Source organism: Besnoitia besnoiti, chromosome IX (genome assembly GCF_002563875.1).
Source record: "Besnoitia besnoiti strain Bb-Ger1 chromosome IX, whole genome shotgun sequence".
NCBI lineage: Eukaryota > Apicomplexa > Conoidasida > Eucoccidiorida > Sarcocystidae > Besnoitia > Besnoitia besnoiti.
Genome location: NC_042364.1, coordinates 1,494,780 through 1,516,204, shown reverse-complemented (window position 1 = coordinate 1,516,204; position 21,425 = coordinate 1,494,780). Strand labels below are relative to the sequence as shown.

The following is a 21,425-nucleotide window of genomic DNA, read 5'->3' as shown; positions in this document are numbered from 1 at the left end:
GCTTCATATTGCGTCTTGGCAGTTACAGAATGAAAATCCTGTCTTCAAGCATTCGAAGTCTCTATTAGCAGAAGCAAGCATCCGCGAGGCGCTCCTTCACCCTTCACGTCCATTTTAGACTGATACTTCAGTGGGAGGGCAGCGCTACGCACCTAACATGGTGGTCTTGAAAAGCACAACATCTTCCGGATCGAGGATTAAGAGGCGAATCTACCCTCGGGAACAACTCCTTCACCTAATAAGCGACGCGTGGCCCAGGAACGTCACCGCAAAGGTTGCCCCATGCCTCCGACAGATTTGACGGGAAGCCATACGCCTGCAGCGACGCAAGGAAGAACTTGCGTAGAAATGCCCTCAAAATATTACTTTCCTCTTGCAGGGTTAGATTCTCACAACGGCAGCGTTGACTGACACATTTCGCAAGTTCTTGAGGAAAGACCCAGACTGCTGTGACAAAAGGGGGGCACTCCCAGAAGAGTGCTCGGTTCTCTCAATAGAGGGCGTGCCCATCATCACCCGTTTCACTGTTGATACGGATGTCCTCATCACAAGCTTGCTGGCGCCAACCAAGCCGCCTTCACGCTATTGTTACTGAGCTGGAATCTAGCTCACCCGCCGGCCTCCCCGAGGCTTGATGGTACAGGCACCTTTTGCCAGGCACTACAACTGTTCGGACAGAAGGGCAACCAGCACATCTTCCAAGCCTACACATGGACATATGAGGTGGCAACGTGACTTGGCTTGTCTTCGCACTAATGACTCGACGGTCCTTTCGTGGCGCGTTCCTGGCGGCCCCTCAGTCTGCTGCGAAACTCCTGGATAGTCGCGAGTTGGTGGCGGAGTGCTTCTAGCTGCTGTTCAAGCTCTGCCTCGTCGTACATTCCTTCTGGAGACTCGTAGAGAGCACTCATCTCCTCCTGCACGCGCAGCAGTTCCTCCCCAGCCACCAGAAGGCCCTCGTCTCTGTATGCTTGTCGCAGGCTCTCAGCTAGCTGAAGTGTCGCCTGATGCGACTTGCGCATCTGCTTTTTGCATTTCTCATTCGCGATGGTGAAGTTGTCGTATTCAAGTCGTCGGGTGCGGTTCCGGGTACGAATCGACTTGAGTTCGTGCGCATCCCTCTTGTCTAAGTAGGTCTCTTCCCTGTGTCGAGCGACCTTCTCGTCGGAAAGCAAATTTTGAAGCACCACCTCGCGTCTCTGGCAACAGCTGCACGGGTCGTGCGTTCGCAAGATACTCAGCGCTAGGTGTTGTGCTTCCCGTACGTCCTGAGGAGGCAAGCGGGGGGACTGCGTATGCCATATCCGAGCTGTGACGCGAGGCCCTGTATGCGTCGCCTGATCATGCGTGCCGGTAAATGACCCCGCTTGCAGCCGTTGCATGCATCTGATTAGGCTATCTTCGTGGTGCTCACCAGACAGTCGGCAATTGTCAGCGTGGTCGGAGCCCCCGGCAGCCAAACGCCTACGGAGGGTTCCCGGCCACGGATAATACTGTCGATGCATCTCGCGTTCCGTCACCTCGATGTGATGTCCTGCGCAAAGCAGCAACACGCCGACTAGTGGCTCAGGTATCCGGTGGTCCACCACATACCAGAAAAGAGCATTCAAGTTCTAAGCAGTGCCATCGGCGCTCCTGGGCAAGATCGGAACGAGGGCCGGCGCCACTTGTCACTATGTACCGCATGCATCCGGCAGTCTGAGAAAACGAACCAGTGGAGGCATGCCAGCCTGACCCGACTGCCCCAAAACGATTATATAAAGTGTCCCACCCTAGAGAAGGCAGGCAGCCTTACCGCGATAGCGTTCCTCCAGCCGGTCATTCGCCATCGCCTCCAGAAGTGTGAATCCAAATCCGAGTTCAATCAAGATCTGAACGATTCCACAATGGCCGCTCGCCCGACTCGTAGTAGGCGCAGTCCACTCCATCTCAATAACGAAAGAGATGAACTGCACCTGTGGCGAGCACCGTCCGTACCTTCCGCTGGTCAAGGTTCAGGGGCGTCAGCTTGGGGTCCGCAACGTGTGCAGCCTTCCAATCCGAATGGAATGCTTTCGTTGCACCTGCAGGCCCACGAGAGCTTACCTTCAGATAGTATCTTTCGTAATCTTTTCTGACGGGATTCGCTGTTAGCCTTCCTAAGGCGCACGGGTGTTGCAACAGAACGCAGCGCTGAGATGATGCATTTGCTGCCGTCAGCATATCTTGCCCGACGCGTCCGCAGGAGAAGACAAGACCTCGGGGAATCTTCTATGAGAGGGAACAGTCCTTCTTCCACCACATCAGATCAACGCAGTTAGCCGTGTGTTCTCGGAGCACGCTTGACTTAGCTACAATGTTTCACGCGTTGGCGGGCTAGGAGCGACTGCTTCGCGTGCGATGTAAAAAATGCCACCAGCGGTGGTGACTCCGCTCTCTAACAAAGGAAGACGGCTTTCAGACTGGCTTTGAATCAAAAGACGCATGCCCTACTTGAACACTACAGAAAATGAGAAAAAAACTCAACCTACCCCCGCTGCGCGATGAGTTTGAGCAGAAGTCCTTCGCGCCCTATCATGTGTGTGCACAAAAAGGTGCACTACACGAAAATTGTGTAGACTGCCGCATTATGAAGCGTAGAGAAGGAAGGCGAGAACCTGTTTGTCTTATCCGTTATGCATCGAGCTAGTCATGCGTGTGTGTGCTATGGCGGCAGCGTTACACTCGTAAGGCTAAACCGTCTCTCGTCAAGCATACGGTCCACACACCGCGCTGCATCAGCCTCTGCACACGTTGAGCCGCTGTATGCACGGTTTTCAACGGGCACGATCGTCTGGAGAACAACGCGTCTCTGCGGCTGTCGCCGAAAGCTTCGCCGCACGAGACACTTCATCGGTCACTACGGTGCGCTTGCGCGACCCTAACCACCAAACTGTAAGCTTAGCAAACCGTTATATTTATACATCCGAAGAGTTCGGTGTGAGGAGTTTTATGTGATTCCATGCCAGGGGTATGGTACTGGCGTCGTGTAACCGAACTGGCTCGCGGGCGCCGTGAAGCACTGCGTGCCGTCTACTTCAATTCTTTAAAGTTGTCAGTTGCGTCCGGTAAATCCCACCGCGCTTGGTGAGCAGTCATTTTCCATCAAGTTAATAAACTTGATAGACATTGTTTTCTTCTGTAGGGTCGTCGCAGCTGTTGTAGACTCGTTCGCGCCTACCACATACGTACGCGACATGTGTGCGTGACGCTGTGGCGCTGTCCTCTCGTGGTGCGATGCGCGCATGCAGTTGAAAAACCCACGCGGTCGCTCTCCTGTATTTCCGCAGCCGTGGATCGTTGCCGAATGGCTCAGTGATCGAAAATTTCTGTCCACGCGTCCGCTCAAATCTGCCCAGATTAAGCAGTCTGAGTGGCTCTACGTCGTCTGTCCAGCAGCTGCACATTTCGTAGCGCACCCCCTCGGTCTCCCGACGTTTTTGCTCTCAGGACGGGCGCGACCGTACGTGTCCTCTGCAGAGACCTAGTGTTTCATGTTGCGCGTCAGTGCACGGAACGGCCGCTTTGCAGAACTTCACTTGTTTTCATTGTTACCGCATTTGCAGTCTTCCTCCTCGCGTTCTGCCGCTGCCAGACGTCGTTCGGTCGTTCACACTGAGAGTGCGTCCGACTCCGCCCGCAAGCTACTATCCGCCAGACCTCCTGTCATCATAATGTACTTCCCCAGCCTTTTTCTCCGGCCTTCTCGGGTGCTGCTTGCTTCCGAAGGATCAGCCGCAGGCTCGAAGATGACGAGGAGTCTCCCGAGCATCCGGTTTGGTAACCCCTGGAGAGACGATTACCCAGAGTGGATTTGGAGGGGCTTGCGCGTTAGCAGAAAAGATAAAGACATCTTCGCGCCGTTTTTCAGGTTGTTGAACTCGACCAAGTGAGCCTGCTTTACTCATGGGCCAGTGCCACGTGCTCATGCGCGAGGCTTTCATTTCCTCCCGCAGCCTTAGCCATGAGCATGAGATCGCTCGAGTTCCTGGTGCGGTGAGACGGCATAACGAAACATTGTTTCTCGAGTTCGCAGGCGTTCCTGGTGGTCTAGAAAGATGGCTCTCTGTCTGCAACGTTTGATTGGGGATTCCAACTGCAAGGCTGAACGCATGGACGCAAACGCGTGCAGCTTCCGTGTACTGTAGATATTAGCGGGCTTGCCAAAGGCGCCTCGGAAACCAACCAGATTCCGCATCTCAAAATCGTGTCTTTATACCCGGAGATTTTGAATGAGTCATTCAAATGTTACCATACAGTGGTCTGCCTCCAACAGGCACGCGCTGACTGCGGAACGAGAGTGCTGTTCCGCACCTTCGGCGCCGACGCGTGAAAGCACGGCACGCTCACAGTTTTTGGTAGTTCCCGTGTAATTCGATTTTCAGGATCTACGAGTTCTGCCTGAAGGATAACCGCCGATATTGCGCGTTTGTCATGGGTGTTGGACTCGTTAGCTCGTGGATGTGGAGCGAGTGGTGGAACTCGGTCTGGCGACGTGTCAACAAGGGGGTGAGTCGATTAGCGAGCTTTCTCAGACACTTCTTGGCCTTCTCGGATGCGTTGGAGCGTAGCTGAGATTCGCAGTGTCAGAACGGCGTCCAGAGCATAGACTAGTCACCAGCTGCGGAGGTGCACTACGTGCTCTCCATGCGCTGTGAGCAGCGAAGCAGCAAGATCTAAATGGAGATCTCGGTTGCAGGTCGCTGAAGGTGTGGTTTTACCACCTGCTTGCCAATCGTCATGAGCCAGCATCCCGCTCTTGGCGATGGCATTCAGTTTTGCGCAAGTCGGGATCCACCTGGTAGCGCAGGCATCCGCGTTAGTGTGTCACCCGATATGCAACTATGTCAAGCGTGTTACCCTCGCTGCATGCCGATGTAACTGCACGCTGCTTCATCTTCGTCAGGAACGGTGGATGCCTGCGGTGTATGGAATCTGCGCTGGTGCCCGGGACATGTTTTTGCACGCAACTGAAGCCCCTGAACGCACGCCAGGCTAGTAACTCCCCCCATTTTTTCAGCGCATCAGGTGTAAGCTCGCCTCTCACGCTGGCGTGGTTTTTTCTGTGTATCCTTCTGGCAGAAACTCTACAACGACGTCCCGTACGTGTATCCGGAGGAAGAGTGAAGTTGGCCTGCCTTTCTCAGGTTCTCTGCGGGTCTGAGCAGACCAGAAGACATCTTGTGTCATCTGCGCCTCGAGCGCTGTCCGCACTGCGAACCCAGGACATCACTGGTGATTTTCAATGTTTTCGAGCTGTGCGGATTGGCGCCACATAACGTGACTTGGGAAAAGCCATGCGAGCATGTGTAATGTCGAATCGTGGCAGGGTTCAGCCTCGTGCCTACGGTCGTGGTTCGTGCGTCCTTCGAACAAGGTGCAACCAGCTAATGAGCGGCGTCTCCGAGTTGCCGGCAAGGAAGTGCCAACTCGCTGCTGTGCATTGCGTCTTGGGAGAGTGTTCCGTTATTGGTCAACTGTGGGAACATGGCGGCGATCCTAGAGAACAACGTGTGAGTACCCGCCACCGTCTGTACCGTGGTTTCTGAATCCAAAACGGGGAACTCTGTTCGTGTTCTCGCGAAGAGGCTTTGCGGTTATTAGCACTGTTTGAATCTTCGAAATTCGTGGCGGATTAGTACCACGGCCGTCGCATAGGCGTTGCAGAGGTCTCTGCGATTCCGATGACGAGCAAAGGGCGCGGCGACTCCTCTCTTTTCCCGCAGTGTCACGGGAAAGGAGAGAATTCCGCGGATACGTGCAAGATAGCTTTGTTTAGAGCAGCTAATTATGCAGCATCGTGCCTATGTCTGCGTTATGACACAGTTAGCCCCAGAATTTTACAATGTAGTAATTTATTGTTCATGGCACATTACAATCGGGCTCTTTCAGACTAGCGTGGTGAGAGCCTTCGTACGCGTCAGTGTGTAGCCTACCACTCTCAGTGTGGAGCAGCTCGCGAACTCTCTGCAAGACGGCATTGTGATGGTATGTGTGCGCCGGAGCGATGAAGAATTCGATTCAATTTTCCTTTTCGGCTATCAAGCAGACAACGCATGAAGGCATGCTCGCCCCATGCCAAGTTGATTCGAATAGCGAGGTGCTGCTAGTATTCTCACAGATGTTGCTGCTGAAGCGGGTTGGCGGAGGGGCACCGCGAATAGTATCTGTAGATCGCTATCATACATGCTCGTTCATTTCCTATTCCCTGTATCTTGACGAAAGGATTGAACTATGTGCATCCGTGCCATATATTTTACTGGAGGCAAAAGCGAAAGGCAGATGTGACCATAAAATCGTGTGGGAAGCGCTTCTGGGTCGATGGTGACACGACCGGATAGCGGTTCCTGACGATTCGAAGTCGATAGACACCACGGAAGCATGAGACACCGCGGAATCCAATGAAGTGGGTATCTGGAAAGCAGCATTAGCTCATGATGCAGACTGAAGGGCATGTGCTGCTACATGCAGTGCTGTATAACCTCGCTTAAAAACCGAAGCGATCCGGAATTCTCCAGTGCAGCCTGTTTGTCACCTGGGATTGGTGGCTTCCAGCTCGGGGACACCGGCAAAAGATTCTCAGGTAATTCTTCTGTATGCTTGTCACTATATTTTTGGAGGAAAACGTTTCTTTGCCAGATTTTTAGTCGACGTCTATCGCATACTGTGCGCTGGTGGCGTCTCAGCCCCATTTTACTGTCGTTTGTAGCAACAAGGTGTCATTCATGAGGGAGTTGGCTCTCAGCAGATAATTTTGGAATACAGGCCCAGCCACCGAAAGCGAGTAACGGATGTGTTCCTGAAAAGGATGCCTCGTATTTGCTTTGAAATTCACGGCGACCATATGCTCAGTATGTGCGACGGCGGCAGGACAGAAGGCACAACACAGCAGGGAGTGCAGCATGACGTCACACGCGCCGATGCTGCGTCGGCGAAGTTCCATTGTTGGAAGTCCGGCGCCTCAGTGCGAACTGGAACGAAATGAACAAGGCACACAAGCAGCTCCACGTGCCGTACAAGGCTTAAAGGGTGAATTTTTGCCACAATGAAGAAAGAAGCACCATCGTGGCCCCCTGCGGTGTGTCTTCTTGTTCGTGCTGTCTGGCACGGGGCGTGACGGTCTCCCGGGCTGATGAGGCATGTGCATGCATCGCAAAGAAACACGTGCTTGTACAGGAACAGGAGAGCACTGAAATACCTTTTTCGTGGAATTTTCCACCGGCTCGATTCCTTTTATTGGATACCATCCACCATATCGGCGGCGTTCGTCGAAAATGCCCCCAGTTCCTACACCTCCGCTCCGGCTGTGCAGGGCGGTTCCCTGGACCGACTCCACATCGAGTGTGTCTCGTAAAGCTTCACTGTATTTTGAGCGTGTGTAGAGCTTGTGTTGTCATGGTTGATCCACATGCGCGTGATGGCTGCAAATATGTTGCACGTATATTCCACGAACTATGTCTTCGTCCCGCTGCTGGGGCGGTATCGCACGAGTGAAGGTCACTCTTCCTCCAGGCTGCTTAGCCAACTTTCAGATTTCTTTTATAATACGTAGGAGCCGAGGCTCATTCCCTTTTCCTACAGACATAGACGCGGACACTCGCCTTCGCTCACATTCTGAGGAAGACGAACCTTCGTCGTATTCATTCACCACAGGGCTGTTGGAAATGTGCGGTTTTTTGCGTGGCTCCAACTGCACCTTCTAGCAGGAGGACTCTGCATCGTAGGGGCGCCAAAATGGTTGGCGCTTTGGGCTTTGGTGATCCTTCGCCATCTGTGCAGACTAGTTGCCAAGACTGCGCTTTATCGCGAGAGAGTGAAAGGCATCTGCCGCGGCCGTGGCACCACTATGAGCAGCTGCTTAAGGCAGCAATAGAGCTGTCCGAGGCGTGCGGCCTACCTCGGCAACGCAGGCTGTTTCGCGATTTCTTGAATCATAATATTGACGTCCTGGATCAGCTGTACGAGCAGCACTGCGCTGCCGCGGACGCGGCTCCTCGACGCCATCCGAAACGAAGGAGTTCCGTACTTTCTCATCGAGCTGCCCGTGTAGGCTGCGATGATGAGGATCCCCAGGGCAGCTTGGGTGGGCCTAGCTGTCACGATCACGGTTTGGCAGGAAGCGATGCCCACGTCGTCGCTTGTACAGAGGCGGAAAGCGGACATCTTGCAACTTCCGGGGAGAAGCTGGAAGACAAGGACCACGCTACTGGTTTTTCATCGGGAGAGCGTAGTGCCGAGAAACCGACAGACAGCGTATCGAGGCGGCTTTCACAACTGGCAACGGTGGCGAGGAGTGCTCGGCGTGCAACCCGCTGCACGCATACGGCAGTCGAGGTGTATCGACACCTGAGAGCAAGTTCTGTTGCGGAGGGCGCTGGCGTCTTTGACCCTTCGGCGACCTATTTCGCCGGTCGCGTATCTTCGGACCTGATAAGGTCCACAGCGACAGAGAGGAAGAGCATGATGGTCTCGGAATTCTGCGAGCAGCTGCCTCTCCAGGTTATGCTCGAGAAGCTGTCGTGGGCGTGGAGTTGCGTGGTCCTTCACGCGCCCCGCCAGGATGTCGTCTACGCGCTGTTTGGCGATATGTTGTTTTCCGCTCACCAGCAGCATCAGCGCCAGCCGCTTCGCGTGCCCCTGCACCTTTGCAGAAACCTCGGCGCCTCCCCAATCCTCTCTACTGAGGAGGACGTAATTATCCGTATTGCTGCCTTTCTCGCGCTGCCGGTCAACCCGGAGGATGCGCCTCGCTCCTCTGCATCTGGCTCAGGCTACGCCTCGGCCTTTCGCGGAGCCTGCGCACATCATGTCGAGAGCGCGGATGGCAGCAGGTCGCGCTCCCCTAGACCTCGTGAGCCGTTCGCGCGCCGCGGCGATGAGAGGTTGCATGTGGGCGCTCAGGCCTGGCGGGGCGTCACAGAAATCGGGATTAGCTGGTACCTTCTCGCCATGGTGTATGAGCGCGACTCCCGCACGACCGCGGAGACGCCCGAGGAGCGGGCGTTCCTGCGGCGCTGCGCCGCGGTGTGCTACTTGCGTTGCTTGCTCGCCTGGCCGTTCATGCTTCACAGTTGGGCGCGGCTCGTTCCCCTCGTGATGTCAGAGCCCTCCAGCCTGTACTGTCTGTCGCTGCTTCTCTACCATCGAGACGAGCAGCGCGCCTGCCGCGCGGGAGAGTCCGCGCGTGGAGCCGGCGCGCGTCCTGCCTCGGCGTCGGCGTGGTGCATGCTCGCGTCTGCTCGGGACGTGTTGGGGTTCCTCTTCTCCGCCGCGAAGCTCCGTGAGAGTGCCTTTTTTTCCCTTGTCGCCCCGCATGTGTCAGCTGTGCATCCGCCGGCTGAGGCTGGTCGGGCACCGCCGGATGCAGCGAGCGACGGAGTCTCTCTCTTTGCCTCCGTGTTGCACCGCGTCGCTGCTGTACAGCTCTGCATGGCTAGAGGGGAGGCGCGAGATGCCTTGGCTTTGCTGGAAACCTGGACTTTGCTCCCCGAAGGAAGCAGGTAAAGAGTCCGCATGCACGTACTCAAGGGGCTTGACGCGTGTGTCGGGGCCGGATGCAGGGTGCTTTCTGGTGTTTGTCGCCACTGGCGAGAAAAGCGTTTCCTGCTCTCGGCGCGCGGCAGGCTGTTGTACGCAGTTTCGACTCCCCCCCGTTCTGGGCGGTGGCTGCGGTGACGGTGCAGGAAAAGACTCCGCAGCGGCGACGAGGGGGCTTGCCACGACACACAGTGTCTAGCGAGTTTCGCGACGAGGCTCCAGTCGCTGCGCGAGCGCCGGCTGGCGCACGTCTCGTCTTGAGTGTGCTTTGCATCGTCAAGCAGGGTCGCGGCTCACCGTTCCTTTGTTTGCAGTTTCTTTCGGTGTGTGGGCCTGCAGTTTCATGGAGGAGATCATCGGCTGCTGCTTCCTCCAGGCCGGCCAGCCGGAGCGCGGCGTGGACTTCCTGCTGCGCAGCGTCCAGCAGCATCAACTTCTTGAGCAAGAAGACGAGTGTCTTCGGCGGCAGGAGGGAGGGGAGACCCTCGAGAGCCCGGAGGACGCTGAGAAAGACGCCGCGGAAGCTTGCCCTCCTGCCCTGGAGCCGCCGGAAGAAGCTGGGTGCCGCTGCAGCAGTGCGCTGTGGCAGGTGGGCCGGCGTCGCGCCGCCACCGCTCTCGTAGACTGGCTCCTGCAGCGCCCGGGCGCGCAGACCTCGCCGCAGTTGTGGGGTGCGGTTGGAAACCTGTTGTCGCTTCACCGCAAGTCCGACGAGGCGCTCAAAGCCCTTTTTCGCGTGAGGCACAGCTTGCACACGGGAACCTGCTCGGCGCTTCTTCCACGTGCAAAATCTGCTAAACCCCGACGCGCGGTAGCTATTGCGAAGCTGACAAACAAATAGGCAGTACTGTGTCCGCGCTACCAGTGCAGCGCGCCGCGCGACGACACCCTTAGAAAGGCAGGAGCGAGTGAAAGATTGAACTCCGCGCGGGGCTGCGCACGAGTCATAGCTAGACGGCAGCGCAGCTTATCAGACGCCATGCACGTACCATGTGAGTGGGGACTGACCGACGACCGCCTCCTGATGCGCGGCGACAACAGTCGCTGGCTTTGTTGTTCGTCAGCGAAGGAAGGTCTGTCTGGGTTGTCTCCATTTTGACAAACGAGTGCCCCGTAAAGTGTCAATCACCCTAAATTCAAAGTAAATATGGTATGAGTGTATACTGTCTTCAAAAGCTACGAGTGTAGATAGTCCGTCCTGGTGCCGCCCTCTTAGCACGACGGACCTGCCCGCTTGCTGCATCCGGGGTATTCTGGCGGCCTCAGTGACACCGCTGCAGGTGTGCGAGTCTCAAGAGGAAGTGCCGGTCGGCTAGAAACAGGAGCTTTTGTGTTCGGTTCTGCGGGCCGCCTCGGGTGCAGGCCGTGGAGCTAGCCGATGACTATCCGTACGCGTATACGCTCTGCGCTCACGAGTTGCTGCAACGGAACCAGAGAGAAGAGGTAAAAAGCGATGCCCGCGTCCACATCTTCTCGTCGTGCATTGTTGTGCGTGAGAAGCGGCTGACTGCCTTGGGGCGGGATCGTCCTGACGCATGGTGTGCTAGCCCCTGCAGTCGCTTCCCTAGCCTGGCGGTTTGAGGAGGGGCTGATTCGTCACAGTACTCAGTCGCTGCTTTGTGTAAAGGGGGTTCAGGTTCGCCGGGTCTGTCCGCAGAGCTTCTTTTGCCGCCGTTCCGATCGTGAGTATCTCAGCGATTGCTTGTTCTTGCGGTTCTCCCTGCGGCTCGCAGGCGCAGGCACTGATTGAACACGGCATTCAGTCGAGAGGTCTTCTCAAGTCGCTTCCCCTGCACGCACTGTCGCTCCTCCTTGAACTGCAGCGCCAGGCAAAGAGCGCCTCGGAGAGAGGGAAATGCTTTTCTGGCGATGTAAAGGGCGACCAGGATCTGGAACGGCAAAGAACGCTGCCAGGCTGCCTCGAAGATCCGGCGTCATTGAAAGACCTGGAGAGGCTTCAGCATCCTCAAACGCTGAAGAAAATAGCTGAGCAACTCCTACGCGTCGGGCAGGCGAGACGCGCCTACAACCTGCTTCTTCGGGTAAGATCCCTGGGCGGCAAAAGATACAAAGAGACATTGCAAGCTCTATGAGGGAGCAAGCGCTCGAGTGGGCGTCGTGACGCGCAAGCGCCCGCAGTTACCAAAGGTTCGAGTAGCGGCGCCCGAATCCTCATCTGGCTCGCGGGTTAGTGATTAGGTGTTTGTGGCGACCCCAGTGGAAATCTGTTAGAAAGAACAACGTGAGAGGCAGAGAGGCGGAATGTCAGGCCGAAAGGCGAAGTCATCATAGGCCGCTCTTGGAAGGTGCCTGCCTCAAACAGCACGAGAGTCTCCGCACGGCGGCTGATAGCGAAGGCGACGTGGTCATGCGGTCTACAGGACGCGAAACTGGTAAAGCGCCTTGCAGAATAGGGATACCAAGTTGAATGCAGGAATAGCGCGGCAAAACGCAAGAGTCACTCGCCGAGCGTGAGAGCATGAGGAGTTATGAGGGGCTTGGTTGGGAGGCGTTCAGGCCTGTTTTCGGCATTTGCCTCAATGAGTCCCTCTCCTTTATGCCTCGCCTCTGGCCATAGACGTTTTGTGCGCTACCGAGAGCTCTCCTGTGGCGATGTTGCGTCGTTAGGTGAGGTCCTCAGCACGCCGGATGGCAGGTGGCTGCCATATGCTGAGGAGGCCTTTGGATGCCACTGCTTCCATCGCCGCCGGGTGCGCCTGGGCGAGCGGTTGATTACGTTTCTGCGTATGACTTTGGAGCGCCCAAGCTGCAGGGCATCCCATTCGCTTGTTCGAACAACTTCCCACTCGTCGTAGACTGTTGTCCAGTTTCAGAGTCAATTATTTGGTGATATGCGCTGGAAACTGGGGGTGACTTAGGCTGCACGCATGATGCCAGGCGACGGCGAGATCTTCTACAGGCTTGGGTGTATAAAGATCTCTTTTCACCAGTACGGGGTAAGCATACGAGCGCTTCCGAGGGAGTCTGAGGGGAGGGTAACATCATCAGGGGCAAAAGGGGTGTTCCCGAACCGCATGCCTTACGGAAAGACAAGAAACACAGGACTGCTGAAATGAAAGCGGCGGCCATCACGCATGTCTACACAAGACCTGTGCCGTAGCGAACTCGCGGCGAGGCTTTTTCCTCTGCCTTCTGTGGCGCGCGGCGGTATGTTCCCGTGTGTAGTGGTCATCTGGCTTGCCGCTTCGCCGCACGCTTCGTTCGCATGTTTTGTCTCGAGGCATTCGCACTTTCCTGCATGTGTGTGTGTGGGGCTTGCATCACCCACGAAGAGTGTGTCGCATCCAAGAGCGGTGCGCATTCTAATGCTGGTCGACGCAGGCCGAGTGTGTGCGAGGACTGTCCCGCCGTTGCTCTTTGCAGGAAGCTCTGCAATTCCTTCAGCGCGCTGCTCGACTCGCTCCCCTCGACGTAAGCTCGCACGCAGATCGAAACCAATTTGGAAGTCGGCCGCAGGGAGGCAGCTCCTCAGCCGCTGGAGTCTCTGGACGGCGATGGGTGCCTGCGTGTTTGTATCTCGGCTTTCGCGCGAACTTCCAGTGCAGTGCCCGTGGTTTTAGCGGTGAGGAGGAGCGGAGGCTGACCGCTGCGGCGGGTATCGACCAGCTTCTCCGAGGTTAAAACAACCCTTGAAGACGAGAAGCGTCGTGCGTCAGGCGACCCGCATGCTGAGTCCGCGTGAGGATCTGTGTTTTTCAGCCCGACGTGCAGGTGGCTCTCTCCCGCGTGTATTCGAAGCTTCTTCAGGTGGGTTGGTAGTGCTTAGGTGTCTGAATGGAGTTTCCAGGGGCGCGATTTCCGGCAGATGGTGCAAAGAAAGGAGCAGTTTCAAGCTGTGCGCAGCGCCTGCTGGGAGGTTGCCGGCCTATGCGGCAGTTTTTATGCAGTGGCCGTTCCCTTTTTCGCGTGTGATTCGATGCCATAGCCACGCCAGGCATTCAGACACCTCCAGGCGGCTTTGCGACTGACAACTGATGCAGAAGAGCAGAATCGCATCTCGGTGAGTACATACGTGAGCGCCCGACAAGATTTTCTTTTCACTGCGCGTCTGCCCGTGGATGTATCTAGTGAGCTTTGCCAGGCGAGTGACGGCATGAAAACGACGAGAGACTGCTTTTGTCCGCGCTTCCCGTGGAACCGCCACGCTGCCGTGTTGGGCTGGGACTCTGAGTCTGTATCTGAGCAAACGGTCGAGCGGCAGGAAGGAGAATCATACGCTGTGTTGGCAGATGCGGTGGCCACGCCTCTCCCAGAATTTTGTGTGTTGCTAGATATGTGTAGTAGTGCTACGAGGCTGCCTTGGCTAGCAAGGTAGAACTTGTTTCGCGGCTTGAAGGCAGGTGGAATGTTGCGAATCGGCAAGGCAGAAAGGGAGTGACAACTGGGATCATCTTGTAAGGTGAGGCTGTCCAGAAAGGAAAGTCCCACGCTTGTCATTAATCAATTGCTACTTTGTTTAGGACCAGGTCACGGACCTCTGGAGTTGCACAGGAGTGGATGATGAATTTCTAACCGGCGTGGGTAAGCAGCATGCTCTGTGTCTGACGTGATGCACCAGTTTGCTGGCCTAATTCCCTCAAGCATTTTGTAGCGAAGACGCCGCAGAGTAGCATCTACCCTTTTCAGGTGCCCCTGGCGGTGCAGGATTCTTTGCATCTCTTATTCATTTCTCGTCTGTCTTCTCAAGCCCAATCAACGATGCCGGGTTTTGTACAAGCCTACGCCTTGCTAGTGTAGCTCAATGCTGCCATTGAGTTTGTTTGTTCTTCTTCTAGAAGGCAATCCATACAGCTGTGGAACACTTGTTCACCTGCTTCGTGGGCTGCCGGTAAAATTCTACTCCTCCGAATCTCGGTATTCACGTCGGTTCACGTAGAGGTATGTTGTTTTTCCTGCTGCTACCGGTTGTGGAAATTATTGCCTCCTGATCGCTTCCGGTGCCGGTGCAGACGAGGAGGTCCGCCCCCGCAAATACCGGCGCCAAGACAGGGACGACCCCATAGATGAGATCTACATGGATAGCCCTCAACCAGCGGACATAGAGAGCAATCTAGATGATGACGAATGCGACCCGATGGCACTACCGGAGTCCGCCATTCCTGAAGCCTCGCACTATCCGTACCCGCTGCTGAATTACCGGTTAACACGCATGCAGGAAGGAAATGCAGTTTCTGCTGCATCGTTGCGAGAGTCCTCCGAAAGCAACGCTGCAGAAACCTCGCGAAGAGAATGGGCCAATGTGTGGTAGTACGCAAGTCTCTGTCTCAGTTCCCGAATAGCGAGCGACTACATCCTATCCAAATACTCTTGTTATAAATAGAACTCGACCCCATTATAGGGCTTCAGGATCCCCGGTGGGGCTGTGTTGCTGTCTATTTACCCATGGCAGAGGCAAGTGTGCGCTCCTCGGCATGTAAAGCGTCATGTCATGGAGGCGTGGGACCCCTATCACCCAGACAGGCTCGTGGGTCATCTTGCAACGAGTGGCTTATAAGCATTGCACGGGAAATTGATGAGCTGGAATTGGAAACGACACAGTCGCATGCGAGCGTGCCCGGCATCCTGGATACCGTAACCTCTCATAGTTTCGGCAGACGGCATGTTCTCTCATCATCGCGCCACCAAGAGGTGTGAAGCTTCATGCTCTAAAAAGTAATGCCACGCTGGATTGGTCATTGTGCCCCTTCTGTCTAGCAGAGAATCGGAAGGCACGGAAGTCTCGAGACGCCAAATGCTGTCGTAATGCATAGCTGCGGAAGGAGCGGTCATCGACCGCAGTCCGCGTGGGAGCGGCTTAGAATTTAGTTAACCACTTCCGCATCGCGGGCGGCGGAAGTCCGTTTGACACACAAAACAAATTTTGTTGCTTAGTCGCACTTTCTTCCATTCATGATGCACGGCACATGAATCCACAGAAGATGAACGGACGACCCATAAACATCACATGAGGAAAGCTTATTTTAAAGCTCCGCGAAAGCACTGGAACCATCACCGGAGCCCGCGCCCGCTTTGTGTTCGTCCCACATCGCCAGAAACGCTTCACGTTCCTCTCCCTCGAGCGAGTTCGCAAGCTCAGCTACTTGCTCCTCATCCATATTATTGAAGTCGAAGTCATCTTCCATGTCGTCGTGTCCTCCGTCCTGAAAGGGAAGCATGAGCACGGAGACCAACACACAGTGTCATGTGCACATAGTAGTGAGTCGGGGGGAAACTAGAACCACTGGGCAGGTACTTCTCATGTGTCTCATCGTAAGCAGATGCGGCTCCATGATCACTTGAAATACGAGAAACATGCTTTGATGCACGTGAAGAGCAGAATTGTCGGTATCAAATGGGAGAGGAAACGCCTGTGTGTCTGAGGGACGAAACTAACTATGGGCGACTCTTTCGAACTCATACACCCAAACAATGAAGGCGGGGTGTCGTCCACTCGAACATGGAAACCTGCACCCATGCTCAACAACCTCCTAGTTACTTTAAATCGTAAAGGGTTAACCAAAGGGGTCCCCTCTCAACCAGGATTTTGGAACACGACATTGGACGGCGCTGGTTTTCTGGCGCAGCTTCTGATATATTTGCTTAACGCTCGTAACTCGAACGGAAAGCCCCCGACAATTTGAGCCACGTGCAAAAATAGGATGTAGTGCCTCGCAGCGCGTACTTGTTGTCTAATAGGTAAACTGCTGACTATTTGAAAGAATACAGATGCCATAATAGTTGCAGATCCCTCACGGCAGACATGGACATGACGAAAAATCTCCATGAGGTGACACGAGGTGCACGAAGGGGTTTGGGGTTTTTTGTGGCGAGTGCGCAAACGCAGGGCAACTTCCCCCGTAGTTCTCACCTCAAGAAAAGACATGTCCTCTCCTTGCAAGGTGGCGTCGGAATCACTCTCTTCATCTCCGCCGTCAAATTCATCGTCCATCTCGTCCTCCGCGTGGTCTTCATCCATCTCACCAAAAGCATTCGCGTCCTCTTGGGTGAAGCTGGGAGCTCCTGTCTCATCCAGAGCCGCATCAGCTTCGTCGACGTTCAGGCTCACGACATCAGTGGCAACGAGCGCCACGAGACCGACGGCCACAAAAACGGCTAATACGGCCCACGACAAGGAAATCCTTGGCGCCATTGTGTTTGTCTGCAGTGACGGACGCAGAAAATATCACGTTTTCGTCTGGAACGCGTGTAGAGCTGGCGAAGAATATGCAATGAACGCGTCAGTCTAAACTAAGTGTGGATAAGAGACCGCCGCGACAACGCAAAATTTTCTCTGCACCAATCAGAAGACATCTAAAATGATTCAACTGGCGGTAACATGAGAGACTGCCAGCGCTTTTGAAGAGGTCACGGTATCAGCCGTCTAAGCTACCGGACCCGGGACATGTTGCGGCCGCCAGGCCACCGGGGGACACGATGCTCAAGATAGCGCGGTTTGCAGACAGCGGGCAAGCGGCTAGTCCCGGCGGTTCACCGCCCCTTTGAAAGCTCCAGTAAGCCGCTAACCCCCCCTTCCCCCCCTTGCCACCATCACCAGGCGCGCCTACAATCACCTGTAGATTCCAAACAAGCAAAGGCGGCAATGTGAGGCACTTTGGAAAAAAAACTGTTTTTTCAACGTGCGAGTGCGGTTCATTTGTCACGGGATTCAGCGTGGCGCACATGACTGCGGCCTGCAAGACAAGCGCCCTCTAAGCCGATGCGAAGCCGTTGTTTTCTGTCTTGTGACTCTTAACACAACAAGGATGGAGCTGAAGTAGTTCTTGGTTCTTGCCATTTAACTTTATTTATCGAGAGATGCAAGCTTTCTTTCTTTTTATGTGACTTGTATCGCTGATACGTGCCGAAGTCTTGGCAGAGACGAACGCACGTGTCGCGTGTTTCAATTTGTCCGCAGAGGGGGCAGCGGGACGAGCTACGGCTCGAATGAGGTATCGTGGCAGCTTCGTAGTTGTTGAGAGATATTGTTTTGTGTATCAGTTACCTGATCCCTCTCCCGCCCACGCAAATCTTACAGATTTGTGTACGCATCTTGGCTTAGTCTCCCCGGAATTACGTCGGCGTCAGAAACCCATCAGCGTCGTGAGTCTCTTTGGCCTCCCGCTGTTGCTGAGCGCGGATCAATAGACACGAGGGAACCAGGCAGAGCGTCAAGTTTTCCATTCGAATATAGGTGGATACGGCATCGTCAGGACGCTTTCGCGCATGTAGTGGCACAGGCACATACTCGAGATCTGAGGCATACCTTCAGTCAGCATCGCGTGTACATGAAGTAATGTGACAAGGCATCGCTTGTATGTCACTCAAAGACGAACGATGTCCTCCGATCTGAGAAACAGATAACCAGAAAGCGTTAGCGATTCCGATGAGGACGGAGCGACAGGTTATCGTCCACGTCCTTCGCGCAGTACAGCATCGCAGATTTACACGCGTTCCAACGGGCCATGAACGTGGGATTGCCCCTGCGCTCGGCATCACGTCATAGGGTTAGACTAGGGGGGATGTCGGATTTCTCTTCCGAATGGCGGCCATATATATACATGCCTGTCCCACGACGCTGACGCAATGAGATGAGGATAAAACAGTGACCAGTCAATGCCCATGACGAATTCCGTATGGTGGTCGAAATTCATAAGTTTTGCTATGGTAAACAGCTCCCAAGAAGGTTCATGGGCAGCATCAGCTGCGTCTCCGTCTTGAACGACAACTTTCGCTGAATGGGCGCGCGAGATCGACAAAATCTTTACAGAGGTGTCGTACGAAGCAGTAGCGAGGACACTTCCGGAAAATGGGCTGCACTTGAGATTGCGAACAGCAAGCCTATGTAGTCCGGCGACAGACATGAGCGGCCCTCTGTTCATGAAACGTGTGTCCCACAGACGTATACACCCGTCTGCCCCTCCGGTAAATATCTCATGTTCGTGATATTTCGACCAGTCCAGACAAAGAGCTTCGCACCCCCCGTGAGCTTCTAGGTCACAAACGGGTGTTCGCTGTTGCTTTCCCGTTAGAGCACCACTCGCTCGCGAAGGTAGAGTGCTTCCTCGTGCCAATCTCAGATCGAAGATGCGCAGGTGACCGTCAGCGCTAACAGATCCTACAACATTGCTTCTTAAAGGAGAGAATGATGCAGCGTAGACACATTGCGGATGGACCAGCGTGTAGACGCCAGAATGATGTGACACATCCCACGCTATAGCTGTGCCGTCCCAAGAGGAAGATACAAGTAGGTTACGATCGAGTGTCGACCAGTCGACCCCACATACTTCAGCGGTGTGACCGCGCAGTTCCACTGCTATTTTTGCTCCCGCATCGCCATGACCAGCGTACGCGCCACGCACGGACGTCGTGTCTTGCACCCCAGCGCGGAAGTCCCAAAGCCGTGTTACACCATCGCCACAGGCTACTGCGATCACATGCTCATTGCTTTCCGACCACGCACAATCAGTTATTGAGTCACCAGTATTCAGCGTCGTCAGTGCGCAGTGTGTCGCCAGCGGGATCTGGGGTATATTCTCCCCAGAGGAAGGAACTCTCCTCCACGGCGGCTCCTGTTGTAAGCGGCCTTCTCGGGCTGGAGACAGTGTATCGTCAAAAATAGACAATACATGCAGGGACCCCCCACCGGCAATTCCAAACAATTCGGCTGTCGCGACCGCGAGTAGATCAGTACGAAACGGAGAGAAACGGCAGGCCTGGCAACAAAGAGGTAACCGTATGATATGCGCTTCCCCTCGTAGTAACGATGCGACAGGACGCGATTTGAGACCTGCAAGTGGCCGTGCCGAGACCTGACCAGCCGTCCTCAAAGCCGGGTGGGATGCATTTTCTGCTCGGTAGGTGTGCCTCTGCATTTCGTGCAAAGAGCTATCCGAGCAGCACGGGATGTTTCACGACTCTAGACCTCGTACCGCAAAAATGCTGACACACAGCAACCAGGAGCAGGCTCGCTGTACATACGTATCAGGACCGACGCGATAGTGATGACGATAGTCCATGGTCCACTGTAAAAATGCATTTGAACCAGATGTAGTAGCATACCACAAGATAGTGAGTGAACTGAGGTGCCAGTAGCTGGCAAAAAATCTAAGGATCCTGGCTCTTACCAATTTGTAAACTTGCGCAGAACGAGGAAGCACGAGAGCTGCCCGCGTGGACCGGAGGAGCACGATCAGGTCTGGGATTGCACGCCCTCTCTTGAAACAAAAGACAAAAACAGCGGTAGTGTAGCCTCGATTGTTCGCACCCGTAGATTCTTAGATCCAGGCGCCAAAAAGCGGCAGAACACGAAATACTCTCGTCACTGAGGGGCTAAGGAATAAATACCATTGTGAGTGACTGGGACCGGATCATATTCTATACCACAACGTTTGTGGCACGTGCACGAAATAATACAAGCAGCTCCTCGTGATTGACGCGTCATTTGCATACGTGACAAAATAGGGTACCGGCTGCGGCAAAAACGCCAGCAGGTTCTGAACTTTTTGGCCGCTGAGCAGGCGGCCAGGCTTCAGGCAGCACGTAATACTCGAGGGAGATGTTACCCCGGAAGTAGCAGCAAAGGCGGACGCGTCTACGTAACTCCGACCTCCGCCCGAAAGTCCACAACCTCAGAATACCGGTCTCCCCATCAAACACTCCACTGGATATCTAATCTCCGCCAACAAGTGTTTCACTCACTGGCTAACAAAATCACTATTCGCATTACTTCTTCCTGTAGTACACGAACGGTTTCTCCATCGTTCGCCCGGCACGGCAGTTTCAAACCAAGGCCGGTATCAACGAGCAACATCCGCAGACCGGAGCCAGCGCGCACCATCGCACAGCCTAGATGGTGCGTCAGCCTCTTTTGCTGAAGCCGAGATGGGAGGCAGCTCAATACGAAGAGGGGCTGTTGAGATCGGTCAAGTCGCATTCAAAGCACAAAAGTCTGCAATGGATCGTTCGCCGGACGGAGTTCGCCTTTTGCCGCCACCAGCAGGAACACCTCAGGGTGAAGAATTCAGTTGTACGGTCCTGTATACATGAAATACTCGAAATGACTGTGAAAGCCCCACGTGGTTGAGCTAAGCACCGCCTTCCGTGAGAGGCCGCGCGGCATACGCATCACTGACGATGCCAACACTATATATCAGACTATATGCGTGGTCCAGTCGTTGGATGCGCTGCCCTGTACGATGTATGATCGCACCTATACGTAATCAGTCACACCTGCTCAGCCGCTGCTCATGGAACCGCCACTTCAGCGTGATACTACAGCTATCTGTACTCGGCGGCAGCCACCGAGCAACCGCACACATTTTGGTTTTTTGTGCGTCTGAGTACCGACCTTCTACGCAGGTTTCATGGCTGGAGCGCACCAGAATCCCATCGGTTTATTTAGAAGAACTACACCCTTTTTTGGTCACTCATTATCGGCCACCCAACAGAAAATATCCTCTTTGCCATCGCCTTGCGAGAATACACATGGATTCCCACTCGCAATCTCCCTCGGGGGGCAGAAAGCTGTCGCTGAAGAGTGGTGGGGAAATGTCTCCAGCCGGCTGAACGGGAATAACACAGAATGCACACACGATGCTCATCTCCGTCCTCCGTCGCATGCCCGCGTCATAATGAAGCGCTACGGGGCATGTCCCTAAAAGACAGGTGTATACCCCAAACCCGTCGAAGAGCCTCAGTTTTGATCCGTTGGTTGACAAGAGCCCCCCTCCTCCTGCAATAGATCCGTTAGAAGGGGTCAGAGCGACACCGTGGGTTCTCCTTGCTGGGTTGAATTAGTTACCACCGTCCCCCGGTGTGTGCCACATTCCGATAGTTTCGAAAAAAAATGATAGCAGTACCTCCGTCTGATC

The 21,425-nt window shown here is 54.8% G+C and overlaps 4 protein-coding genes across 4 annotated transcripts; 2 read left to right on the top strand and 2 right to left on the bottom strand.

Annotated features, from left to right (window-relative positions):
* Window positions 1–752: 752 nt before the first annotated feature.
* On the bottom strand, window positions 753–1,928 carry BESB_013870 (uncharacterized protein; the record flags this gene model as incomplete). Its single annotated transcript, XM_029360117.1, has 2 exons — window positions 753–1,534; window positions 1,796–1,928. The coding sequence occupies 2 exons, from the start codon at window positions 1,926–1,928 to the stop codon at window positions 753–755; spliced, it is 915 nt and encodes a 304-aa protein (XP_029216784.1).
* Window positions 1,929–3,692: 1,764 nt separating this feature from the next.
* Window positions 3,693–5,145, top strand: BESB_013860 (uncharacterized protein; the record flags this gene model as incomplete). Its single annotated transcript, XM_029360116.1, has 3 exons — window positions 3,693–3,907; window positions 4,404–4,527; window positions 5,101–5,145. The coding sequence occupies 3 exons, from the start codon at window positions 3,693–3,695 to the stop codon at window positions 5,143–5,145; spliced, it is 384 nt and encodes a 127-aa protein (XP_029216783.1).
* A 2,607-nt stretch (window positions 5,146–7,752) lies between these two features.
* BESB_013850 (tetratricopeptide repeat-containing protein) lies at window positions 7,753–14,824 on the top strand (the record flags this gene model as incomplete). Its single annotated transcript, XM_029360115.1, has 10 exons — window positions 7,753–9,518; window positions 9,895–10,291; window positions 10,918–10,998; window positions 11,289–11,597; window positions 12,435–12,512; window positions 12,940–12,987; window positions 13,276–13,323; window positions 13,502–13,576; window positions 14,037–14,097; window positions 14,526–14,824. The coding sequence occupies 10 exons, from the start codon at window positions 7,753–7,755 to the stop codon at window positions 14,822–14,824; spliced, it is 3,162 nt and encodes a 1,053-aa protein (XP_029216782.1).
* A 712-nt stretch (window positions 14,825–15,536) lies between these two features.
* BESB_013840 (uncharacterized protein) lies at window positions 15,537–16,705 on the bottom strand (the record flags this gene model as incomplete). The annotated part of the gene is made up of 2 exons (XM_029360114.1): window positions 15,537–15,716; window positions 16,424–16,705. 2 exons carry the CDS (start codon window positions 16,703–16,705, stop codon window positions 15,537–15,539), a joined length of 462 nt encoding a protein of 153 aa, XP_029216781.1.
* Window positions 16,706–21,425: the final 4,720 nt, after the last annotated feature.